We start from the raw sequence: 12,253 nt of genomic DNA, 5'->3' as shown, positions 1-12,253 counted from the left end.
TTTTTTGCTGCCCAGACTTGGAAGTAAGTTTGTCTAAAAACAGGTAGGTTTTTGGTTCTGGCTGTGTATAATGTGGTATTCATAATTATTTTTAAGCTAAACTAGATATTATACTTGGGTGGAGTTGAGTCTCTGATTTGAGTTGGGTACTGATAAGCATTATTTTTCAGTACAGTGCCAGAGGTTTCAAAGTCATCCAATTAGCAGGAGAATCGCAGGCTCAGCAATCTGCCACCCAGCCCCATGTTACACAAGAGGCTGGCTGGCTGGCTGGCTGGCTGGCTGGCTGGCTGGCTGGCTGGCTGGCTGGCTGGCTGGGGAGCTATAATCTCCTTTACTCTCTAGACCTAGGAACCCTGGGGAGCATAGAGGAGGTACAGCAGGACATAAAGGCTTATCACTGCTGGGCATCAGTCGCTTCTTGCCCGCAACCTATTATCTGAGGTTTGAACTTCCTGGGCACAAGTCCACACATAGTCTAGGTGAAAGGTAATAACGGGCAAAAACTGTAGGGCTGGCTTTGCAAATAGCTTTTCCTGTGAATTTCACATGAAGACAGAGAACAAAGAACAATGGATAACTATAAACATAACATATTAATGAGAGAACAACAATTTTATATGGGAGGTAATTCGTCAGAGCTGACTGGATGGAGATAAAGCTAGTTTGCTTAGGCTGTTTTACTCAATTACTATATTAGTTGAAGGACAGAAAAATAATCAGCAAGCATTTTGAAAATATGTTGTTAATTTATTTGAGTGAAATGTAAAAATTCACTGCTTCTAAATTCTCAAATCTAAATGTTTTTTGGTCCTTTTAGTCCTTTTATAATAGCAAACGGGTTTTTTTTGTCTTGTTTTGTTGTTTTTTTTTTTTTTTTTGGGACAAGTGGTCAGACAAAACAAGAAATTTGAAGACTAACAGAAAATAATTAACAGATTTATCAATAATGAAAATAATAATTAGTTACAGCCCTTATTCACATAACAGGATGCTCTGTGGGAAAAAGTTGAACATCTCCAATAGCTGGTCATTGTGATTAAAAACACATTCCCCTCACCTCACCCAGAGGCTGTTCAGTTTCTGTCTGCCAGTAAATGCTTCAACTCTTCCTGTGAATGTCCGTTACAGCAGGTGATGTGAGCTTCATCTCCCCAGTGCCTGCACTTCTTTATCCCTCTCTCTCTCTCTCTCTTTCCCCTGCTGTCCTCTCCTCCCCTCTGTTCTCCCCTCTCTCCCGACATCTTCTGTATTCTCCCACTGTTGTGTAATGCTTCTCCTCAGCACAGGCAGGCAGGTTCTTCTGTATTCCTGTTGCATCGTTCTGCTGCTGGACTGCTGCGTGAATGTGCGTGGGGAGAGAAGAAGCAGCGAGAGAGAATATGTTTTGCCTGTGTGTATGTGTGCGCACGTGTGTGTATCAGTCTTGCAGCCCTCTGTTGCCATGGCAACGCCGGGCACATGGCTCAGGCAGCTTCGCGGCCCAGCACTGCCAGAGTCGTGCTGTAGGAAGCCTCTTTCTATCAGTAGTGGAGAAATGCACACACACACAAACACCTTTCTTTATGTGATTCAGAGACAGACAGTCCGACTGATGGACAGACTGTGTCTAACACAAGCCCAGTGAATTCATCTGTCCTCTCTGTGGCAGAGACAGCAATGCCATGTATTGCTGTATTCCCTCCCTGAATGCAAACAGGCTGACTGAAGCCTCAGTACTTCCAATGAGGCCTCAGTGATCATAATTAAGTGAACCTAATTTTTAAAAAAGAACCTCTTGATGCCCCAGGTACAAACAGTTTCCCCTTCATCCCAATGGGAATGGTTTAATCCCTGTTTTCTTCAACATTGCAAAGACCATAGCCTCAACCATTTTCTCTTCTATTAAGTTTCTTTAACAGTTTTTTTCTGTTATCATGTACATGCTGGCTGCTGCTGCTGCTTGAAATGAAGTTCTAGGTTTGTTTTCATCACACATTCAATAGTATTGTGTGTAAAATTACAATATTTCTCTGAATATCAGTAAATGTGAAGTGATAATAACGCAAAATTGTACTTGATTTTAATCTTGAAAAGTGAAAGTGCATGAGTGTAACACAAATGTTATTGACCTAACCCAACATTCGTGTGTTATGTACATTTTTCTTCACCTTTGTTATTGGACTTCATTAGATTCCAAACCATACATGACAAAGTACAGAAAATCCGAAAACCTTTAAGTTTTATTACATAAATAATAAGACAAACAATATAAGAATGAAATGAATCACAACAATGCTTATGTTACAGATAAAGCTAAGTAGCTATCGCATATCAGTGTGGTTTGATTGAGATCATTGGAATCTTGTTTGGTATAATTTGATTCAATGAATACCTTGAAAGCCCAAAATGTTGACATCCAGTACTAGTTTTTACTCAACGTCAAACATCAGACACAAACCTCCTTCACTGGAATGCATAACCTCACACTTAACTGGCAAAATAGCTAATTTTATTCACAAACACCTTCACCTAAACTGACCATCTTCAGATTGAACACACTGAACTCCACATATGAACACAATTAAAATTAACAACAGTACATTGTCCAAATTACTTCAGTATCTTTTTAATTTAGGACAACAATACTAAAATATAATCTATTAAATGGAGCTCTAAATGTGAAAAATTTCCACACTTCTTTATTGGTAGAAAAGGGTTTAATAAAATGGCATTTTCTGTAAAAGTACCAGTAACATTAGTGTCTCTCCTCAGGTTACACCATCCACAGAACCAGTTTAATTCTCTGTGGTAATGAAAAGCTGTAACTTGGTCAGCCTGATACCTGAAACATAAGCTCTGACTCCAGCATCAGCAGACGAGGTGTTTTGGATGCGGAAATGGCACATGGCGTTGTAGCCGAGGTCGGGGTTACATTATTCTAGGCATGCATATTTCATTAACTTCTGTGTGCCCCACTGACACAAAGCAGCTTTCATTTCCCCATTACGCACAGTGAAAGGAAAGCAGAAGTCTTGGCCTATTCTGCGCTGACAAGAATCAGCGTTGTAAATCTATTGGCTCAAACATGCTTTGTAGAAGAGATGCCTTCGACAGACATTGAAATAGTTTCGATGAATATGGTATAGATCAAAAGAAATGTAGCCTAGGTCCAAAATAAAAATGTTGGCTGTTGGTTGCGTGCAATTGTACAAGGAAGTGAAACAGTGTAAATTTGAAACTAGTTCACAATTTCACTAGTTTTCGATGAGATTTTGCCCCCTAGAGGTCCAAAAACAAGTCTTTCCTTTTATTTCTCAAACACATTTAGCTAAGACACTAAAAATAGTGATATGTGTATGTGCTATTATACAGGTTTTGTAATTTACAAAACCTGTATATGCTACATGTCAGTAATACCGTTGGTGACTGTGTGAGGAGGTTTTAACTGAGATATATGCCATATACAATGCTGTTACATAGGTTGTGTGCTGTTAATACTTAAATTATCTATGCCTTTAGTCACTTATTTAACTGTAACAATGCTTATGTTGGTTTGAGTGTATAAAATTATGAAGTCTTGCATCTAATCTTTTTCCCCTGTGGGTTCCTCCCTCTCTTTTCCAGGTTGTCGGTCGTTTGGGGAAGGGGATACTCCCGAGGATGGACTACCGGTGAGTGAGATCAAAGCTGAGAGGCTTTAGTATGAATAAAATGGGTGCTGTGTGTGTGTGAGTACATGTTTATCTTGCTGACTTTGAGGAGTCTAGTTTTCTCTGTTTCAATGTGTTGGGCCAAATTTATTTATTTAGAGTGTAGGCTATATTAATTTTTTTTTAACAGTACATTTTTGTTAGAAAATGACCCACAGAGCAAAAAATAAAATTTACAAAAAACCTAATTAAACACACTAATAATTTTTTAATCAAGTTTTAACGTATCGTGGAGTGAGGAATGGTCGATTATGGTGTTAAAGTGCACCTACTTAAGGTTTTTTATATAGCTAGATTTATTACTCAACTCTCCTTCACCATAAAATAGGAGGCAGGTCATAGCTGGAACCCGAGCCATATGTTTGAGACCTGATGTGTCCCAGCCAGGCACTGACACCTGCCTTTGTTTTCCAACAGTTGTTCTTGGTGATTTACAGGTGTTTAACCAGTGCCAGCCAGACCCTGAGGTGAAGCTGGGTGTTGGCCAGCGAATGTGCTAGAGCAAGCTTCGCTGTCTCTGTCAATCGAACTTGGTAGCTGTCACTCTTGTTACAGTAGATACTGGTGTAATAACTATTGCCTCGGGAGCTGGTTGTTCAAAGGCAGCTTGGTGAAAATGCTGTGATTTCAATGTTCTTCAGCCTGAATGTTTTTCTTCATGAGTTGGCCCTCTTTTGGTTGACAGATGGGAGAAGTGTTAAGGTGCATTATGTTAAGAATTGTATATATTTGGCATGTGGCTCCATATTGACTGTCAACATGTGTGGTTAAGAGTGCCATGTTCTCTTTAGCAGGGAAAAGCAGCAGGTATATAGTTCAAGTCTACACACCCATGTTCATTTGTTTTAGATATCAGACCTGTTACAGGAGTGTGGGTCACCTTTTCTACTTCTGATTGCAAAGTAGGTGAAAAGACACATTTGTGGGAGGGAGGGCAGTTCTTGTAAATGCACACTTACACCGAGTGACAAGAAATACAGAAACCTCTGCACATTGTAATGCACTCCACTACATACAACTGTCCTTCAATAGGTGCAGCTTTATGAAAGTTATAATTGCTGACTGTTGAAACTGTGTAAGAGAGGTATTGATCCAAACCTGGTCATTTCTGACACTGTGGGTTGGGATGTACACAGAAGTACAACTTCAAAACATCATGGGACTGAGCCAAGGTGGAGACAATTAAAATAGTAGCCTCAATATTTAGCCTCAGTATTTATTATTGGGCTGTTGTATCGCAGTGCATGGTGTCTCTAGATTTTGCTGCCCTACCAGTTCAACAAGCTGTCCTTATGATCTGATTTTTGACATCACCAATGGCTTAGTTTTGAGCCATGAGTTTATTGCATTTTGACGGAGACTTGTCATCATCACCTTTGACCTGCCTGGTGTCTGAAGCCCCATATGATGTGGACTAGAAGTGCAGTGAAGGAGGCAGAGCTGCGTTCCTGTTCCTCTTTAAGGAATCATCTTGAACATACAGGAAATCCAATGGCACCACTGTTGCTAGGCAGCAGGGTGTGGAGGGGGTGGTGGTGGGGTGGGGTGGTTGTGTGCAGCGGGAGGGGGGGGTAGAAGGGGGTGTTCACAAGGTTCAGTGAGTGAGCCACCGAGGGTGTCACCATGGTGATTTGGCATCCGAATGTTGCGGTCTGAGACCTGGGCTACAGAGAAAGAGAAGTGAACCAGTGGCAAGTGCTGCAGCCAGAGAACTATCAAATACCACCACACAACAAGTTGCGACATTAGCTGTGTTGCTTTATGCTCCAAAATAAATTCATACTACTGTTTGTACACACAACCTGATGGTCACTGAAGCGCATATCTATCCATCTAGCTATCTATATATATATATATATATATATAATATATATATATATATATTTTATATTTTATATATATTTTATATATATATTATATAATATAATATAAAATTCTTGTGTTTGGGCTTCCTGGTTCCTTTTAGAGGCAGCAGATCTGTTCTGAGTAGCTCTGACCTTGTTGAACAGACACCAGTGTATCATCAGTATGGGAGGTCACCATCAAGCCTTGTTTAGTTCCTTGATTATATTCAGACATCTCTAAAAAAAGAAAAAAAAAAATCTAGAAAATTTGGAGGAATTCATGATAGCCATCCGTTGTTACAAGCGTATGACGTGTGTGTGTGTGTGTGTGTGTGTGTGTGTGTGTGTGTGTGAGAGTGTGAGAGCAAGCTCATCCGTGCATGTGTGTGTGGTGTGTGTCAATGTACGTGCGTTCAAGACAGTCTTGTCCACCCACATCCTGTCCACTGAGGCTCGGCAGCCACTTGTATGTCCTTCATAAGCTTACCAAATTCTTCCTCTCACTCAGAAACACACACACAACACACACACTATATAAGCACATGCAACATAATTTACTCATTTATAGGAAAAAAAAAAAGTGGTTGCACAACATCCTACTCAGCTGTGACCCACTGCCAGGAATTGTGCCATACCACCGCAGTCCTTCCGCTAGTACAAAGTAAAATGTGTTTTTCTTTTTTCTTGAATGCCACAGGAAAACATCCGCATCTAATTTAGCACTGGCAGGATGTTTTCTCTTATCAGTTTAGTACACAGTGGTTTTGTTGGCCAGTTGACTTCTACAGCCTCACTCAGAGCACACTTAAGAGACAGACAGGGCCGGTAAAAACTTTCTGGATTTTTTTTTTTGATGGTCCACCGGCTTACCAATGCAGTGGCCCACAGGGATTTGTCCCAGGATGCCTGATGGCCAGTCCTACTCGGTCTCACACGATCAGTAGCCTGGCTATTCCCACCAGAAGCGCATTTCTCTGCACCAGTCAGAAAAGGATTCTGCGCCTCTGCTCTTTTCTAATCACACGTAGAGCTGGTCTTTATAACAACCTCATGAATTTGTAATGTAAAGCTATTTATATGTTCCTGGATAAGCAGGGCGTTGCTTCTTCTGCAAGAGTGAATTGAAGGGCCATTACGTTGTGTGATGGTCTGCGGGGAGGGGCTTCCCTCCTGCTTCTGTGTGTCTGCCCGTCTCTCTCGCTATCTGTTTGGACACTCAGATTTATTTACGTATTAATCGAAGGTGCCGGAACGCCATTTCGGATTGTTCTGGCCGACTTTAACCCCTGAATGTAACCCCCTGTAAAACCACAAATTGTCATTTTTACAGTTCAGTTTTTGAACAGATTAAACAAACAAGATAAAATCTGGTAATTAGTGAGTATTATAGGGGCTGATAGGTGGATTTTGTTACCTTTGGACAGCCAAGCTAGCTGTTCCCCCGTTTCCCGTCTTTATGCTAAGCTAAAACAACTGGCTGCAGGTTTTGGCTTCATATTTAGCATACAGGCATAAGACTGGTATTGATCTCCTCATCTCACTCTCTCAGGATATGAGGGGAATAGCCTGTAACTTGGCTGTACTTGTTTGTTTTTAAGTTAACAAGAACCAGAGATAAGCGCTACACGTGATTTGCCTCATTTGAGCCTAGTTTGAGAAACGCATATATTCACAGACATAAACCGTTTAGTATTGGTGATCAGACCCCTGAACATGCACATTAGCTTTTCATCTCCATTCTTTTCCCTCTATAACCGGAGAGCTAGTACGCTGAGTGGGTCTTCAGTACGTGGGCCGACCCCAGCCTTCCCTGTCCTGAGCCCCTTTGCCTTTGAGGGCGGAAGTGCATGGATCCCTGATGTTGGTGTGGAGCCAGGTTGCCCCTGGCTCCCACCACCTCCACCCCGCCTGCTCCATCCCGCCCATCTTCTCCTCTCCTCTCCTCCCTCACCCAGCAACATCTCTAGGGTCAGATCAGCTCCAGATTGGCCCCCACGCATGCCTTTGAATAGTGGGTCTTAGGCAAGCGCTTTAAAAGGAAGCCCAAGTCTGTTTCCCATTTCACCCCCCCCCCTCGCTCCTTTCTCTGTTTCTCTCACATACACACACAGCTGTCATCTGGCTTTTTAAGTTCTGTGCTGCATTTCTCCAGCTGGAGCTGGTTTATGACATTCCCTCGGCAGACTCTTTGGCCTCTTGCTCTCTTTCTCCCTTTCTTTCTCTCGTTCTCTCTTTCTCTCTATCTCTCTCTCTCTCTCTCTCTCACACACACACACACACACACACACACACACACACACACACAGACACACACATGAATACAACACAAACTCATTTTTTCCTGTTCTGTTCTTTCTCTTCTCTCCCTCCACTGTCTCCTATTCCTCACATTCCCCTGCAGATGATGTGGATGTGTGTTACACCACTTGGTATGTTTGGAGGCAAGAGGGAGGGAGTAAAGTCACAAACATACACACACCATGTGTTAGCAGTCTAGAGTGTGTGTGTGTGTGTGTGTGTGTGTGTGTGTGTGTGTGTGTGTGTGTGTGTGTGTGTGTGTGTGTGCGTGCGTGGGGGGGGGCAGGCGGAGGAGCGAGAGGGAAAAAAAGAAGAGAAATAGAGGGAAAAAAAGAAGTCAAAGGAAGCATCTCTTAGCAACCACAGGACAGTAATTACTGTAGCAGCAGCTGGGAGCAAACCAGATTTCCGCTGTGCGTTAAAGCACTGGCGTGGGCTACTTTACACACAGCACTGACTAACCAGAGCCAGCAGCCTCCTCCACACACAGAGCAGAGAGAGGGAAAGAGAGAGGGTGGGAGAAGGAGAACTGAGGAGGACTAACCCTGCCTTGATGAGGTCGGGGTGAGTGTGGGAAAAGAGGGACAGCTAGCCAGTGTGAGAGAAATAACCTTGAAGGCCTGTATTTTGCAGTTTATTTGGCTCATTTTCAAACAGTTTATCTATAAACAAAGCATTGAGAAAGATGACACAACTTTAGTTTTATGTTTTGAATTTAATCAACCCTAATTCTCCTTATTTTCATGTAATTTGCATATGTGATGTGATGTTTGGTGCGTGAACAAGCTTGAAGTTGCGCAGATGGTTGTGCTGGAATAACACTGGACATAAAATATCATTACAAGGCTCTTGATGTAATAACCGACTGTCCTCCCCAATCTGTCATCACGTCTGCATTCATGAATCAAGAAATAGCCATTGCTTTTAATTTTTTCTGAAGTATTGGACTCTTTCTGTTGGCTCTATAACTATTTTATATCTGTGAATTTATAGACACATTTTGCTGTATTTGATGCCATCTGTGGCATTCACAAGATGCTATTTATAGACATCATATCCTGGTGGATGTCAACAGTGAGCTTCCCTCTTGTAATTATGAGATTGTTTGGCGTGAGGTGGAAGGAAATGTTCACTCACATTCGTTTTTTCTTCGCACATTTTCCAACATTTCTAATTTTTTTTTTTTTTTTTTTCTTTGAATATGTCAAGAGCCTCTTTTTTTGGGCGCCGGTTTGCAGATTTTGCATCAGTTAAAATGTTTGTTGGAACACATGCAAGGCTGATGGGAACTCTGAGTTCTTAACAGAAGGGCCTTGAGTCATCACCACACAGCACAGTCATTTGGCCAACCGTGGGTGCAGGATGCCCCCTGGTGGTTACGAGTGGAACACATGCAGCCTACACACCCTGAGTCAAAACTGTTGTGGTCATGAAAACTGATCAACCATTAGTGCTTTTGACAGTGTTATGATAAAATAGACAATGACAATGATATATGTTGAGGTTTTCATCTAATAATTATTTTCACTATTTATCCATTCTTAATTTATATATAGAATCATTTATCAGACAAGAGATTCCTCAATAGTTTAGAGATGCTGGGGCTGCTCACGAGTATTCATGTAAACTCAGAAATTTTAATTGTTTAATTTTTTGCGAGTAAAGTAATTATTAAATCATGTCAGTACACAGATGTTTTGTGTTTCTTTGATTTTTGTGTCCTTCTGAGGGAAAACATAAGATGTGTTTGAGATTTCCTTCAGATCCCACAAACTATCAATCTTACATGACCTTACTTGAATTTTTTTCTGTATTTCTCCAGGTGTGTGATGAGCCTCCCTCCATCTGTACCCCAATGAAAGAGCCATTCTCTCCCCTGAACAACGTCGTCTCCACCGAGCCTTTCAGGGGCTGCTACGTCCGCGCCCAGCCCTTCGACGAGTTCCCCTCCAGCAACCGCCGCTACCTGCCTCCACAGGTCTGCCTCTCCTCCACATGTCCAAAATTTGAATTACAAGTTCCTCAAAAATGATGTTTGTTATCAATGCAAGACTGAAGCTTATGGAATAAAATTCTATTAACAGAGAATGACATAATCCCACTGATTGTCAATTTCTCTTCCTTTGAAGGTCTCCTTTAAGTCGACTCGTCATGTCAGTTTTCACATGGATGAAGAGGAGATTGTTCGCATCAACCCACGCAAAGACGTGCTCATCCGCCGCTACGAGGACTACCGCCACCCTGTCATGTGGAAACAGGAGGCTGACCACGAGGACCCGGACTTCCCCACTGCCTTCCACAAACTGGACAGTAAGAAGTGCGAGTACCTCTTCCCCGATGGCCCCGGTGGGGACTCCCACTCTGGCCCTGGTATGGGAATTGGAACAGGTATGGGGCTGGGTATGGGCAAGGACACAGCCATCAAGACTCAGCCCTCGCCCCTGCTTAAGTCCAAGAAGGGCCGACGGCGACGAGAGGACGGTGAGCGATCACGCTGCATCTACTGTCGGGAGATGTTCAACCATGAAGACAACTGGCGGGGGCAGTGCCAAGACGCCCCCGACCCGATCAAGCAGTGCATCTACAAAGTCAGCTGCATGCTGTGCGCCGAGAGCATGCTGTACCACTGCATGTCCGACTCCGAGGGCGACTTCTCAGACCCCTGCTCATGTGACACATCTGACGAGCAGTTCTGCCTACGCTGGCTGGCCCTAGTGGCGCTGTCCTTCATCGCGCCCTGTATGTGCTGCTACCTGCCCCTGCGCGCCTGCCACCACTGTGGCGAGGCCTGCCGCTGCTGTGGGGGCAAGCACAAGGCCGCAGGGTGACCCGACGCCGGACTCTGGGACACCCTCAAAGCTAGCTAACACAGGAAGTGGATAAAAGCGGAAAATTAAAAGCCGGCATCCTTTTTTCATTCCCCTCTCAGACGGGGTGATATGTTGTTGATCCCCAGCTCTGAGGGCTTTTGGAGATTTCAGTTTGTGTTTGTCGCCGACAAGCAGCAGTGGAGGACAAACCATATGCTTTGTGGGGGCTCTGAGCATCAAGCTAAGTTCAGGAGCTTAATCTGAGGAAAAGAGGAGGAGGAAACGTCCAGATTAATAGACTTGGAGATGTTACTAAACATACCTGTACACACGCACGCACGCACGCACACACACACCTCGCACATTCACACTAATGCATTGACAAAGCCAGGCCACAAATGTCAGAACTCTACTACAAGTAATGTGTAACTCTATGAAGGAAAATTGTCTTTTGTACAGAGAGCGACAACATAATGACAAAAAAGAAAACAAAACTATTCTGCGTTCAGAAAAATACTTGCTGTTTGAGTATGCTAAAAGGGATATGTTCTTGCTTTTTTGTGAATTTGCAGTTGGGTAACAGTGGCCTTTCCTTCACGGCTTAAGCATTTGCTGACAATGTAATTACTAGACAGAGAAAAGTGCACTAGAAATGGTATTCCCCCCGCCGAGTAAAGGTAACCCTCTCAAACTCTTGTGGTACATTAACCACAGTATTTAGTGTAACTTTAACATTTGAGAGATGTTGCTGTGGTGGTTGTATGGCCAATTGATTTCCTTGTTTTCCTTTCCGTGGAATGTTTAAAAAAAAGATCAAAATAACAACTTGTTTCTGAAGGTACAGCTTGGCATAGCTTTTGACATTCATTTCGAAGATGTTCCAATGATAACCTTGCCTTCCCGAGGTGATTTAGAACATTTGATTGCATTCCAAAATAAAGGGATTGATTCCATGATTAGAAGGGAAAAAATGGTAATGACTTCACCATGCAGAGTTCCCCAAAATAGGTTTTCCACATCACAAAAATAGCATTAGAACCTCTTGAACCATTTAAATTGAAACCGATACATGACAATTTCGTTTACTCCAGTGAATCTCACTTTTAGTACAGTTATTTACTGCTGTAGTGGAATTGTTGTTTTGTTTCCTCATTGTTATTTTCCTACTCATTTTATAATTATTTTTGAAACAAAGGCTGAAATGTTGCTCAACCAGCAAGTTTTGTTTTGGTGAGTACAGGTGTTACAGTGCTCCTTGGTTAAATGATAAGGCACTTAAATTAGGCTATTCTTTGATTGAGAAACCCTCAGATTTTGGAATTAGTCTGTACATAAATTTTACTTATTTAACCTCCAATTTGGCCTGGGCGAAACCCTCCTGAAAGCACTGCTTTCCAAGCTTTGGTTGCAGCCCCCTCTTCACATTTCCATGTGTGTCCCGTGAAATTGCTTTATCCTTTGCTTTCTTTTATTTCCCCCCCATATCTTGTGTAAATGTAGTATTTTTATTTGTTCTTTGAAAGTTAGTAAACTCCTTCCCATGTGTCTTCATTTAACACGCCTTGAATGAATGAAAGCATTGTTTTCAGGAAAAAAAAAAAAAAAAACA

General features: G+C 42.4%; 1 protein-coding gene across 1 annotated transcript in view; it reads left to right on the top strand.

Moving 5' to 3' along the window:
- spred1 (sprouty related EVH1 domain containing 1) overlaps positions 1-12,253 on the top strand; it is a 31,593-nt gene extending 19,340 nt beyond the window's left edge. Inside the window, exons 4-6 of the mRNA XM_040138207.1 lie at positions 3,607-3,653; positions 9,657-9,812; positions 9,964-12,253. Of these exons, the coding sequence (XP_039994141.1) occupies positions 3,607-3,653; positions 9,657-9,812; positions 9,964-10,662 (902 nt within the window). The 3' untranslated portion in view covers positions 10,663-12,253. The remainder of the gene's footprint in view (positions 1-3,606; positions 3,654-9,656; positions 9,813-9,963) is intronic.

Source organism: Xiphias gladius, chromosome 10 (genome assembly GCF_016859285.1).
Source record: "Xiphias gladius isolate SHS-SW01 ecotype Sanya breed wild chromosome 10, ASM1685928v1, whole genome shotgun sequence".
NCBI classification, from domain to species: domain Eukaryota; kingdom Metazoa; phylum Chordata; class Actinopteri; order Istiophoriformes; family Xiphiidae; genus Xiphias; species Xiphias gladius.
The sequence above is the reverse complement of the archived record's forward strand: the minus strand, read 5'-3'. Positions and strand labels throughout refer to the sequence as shown.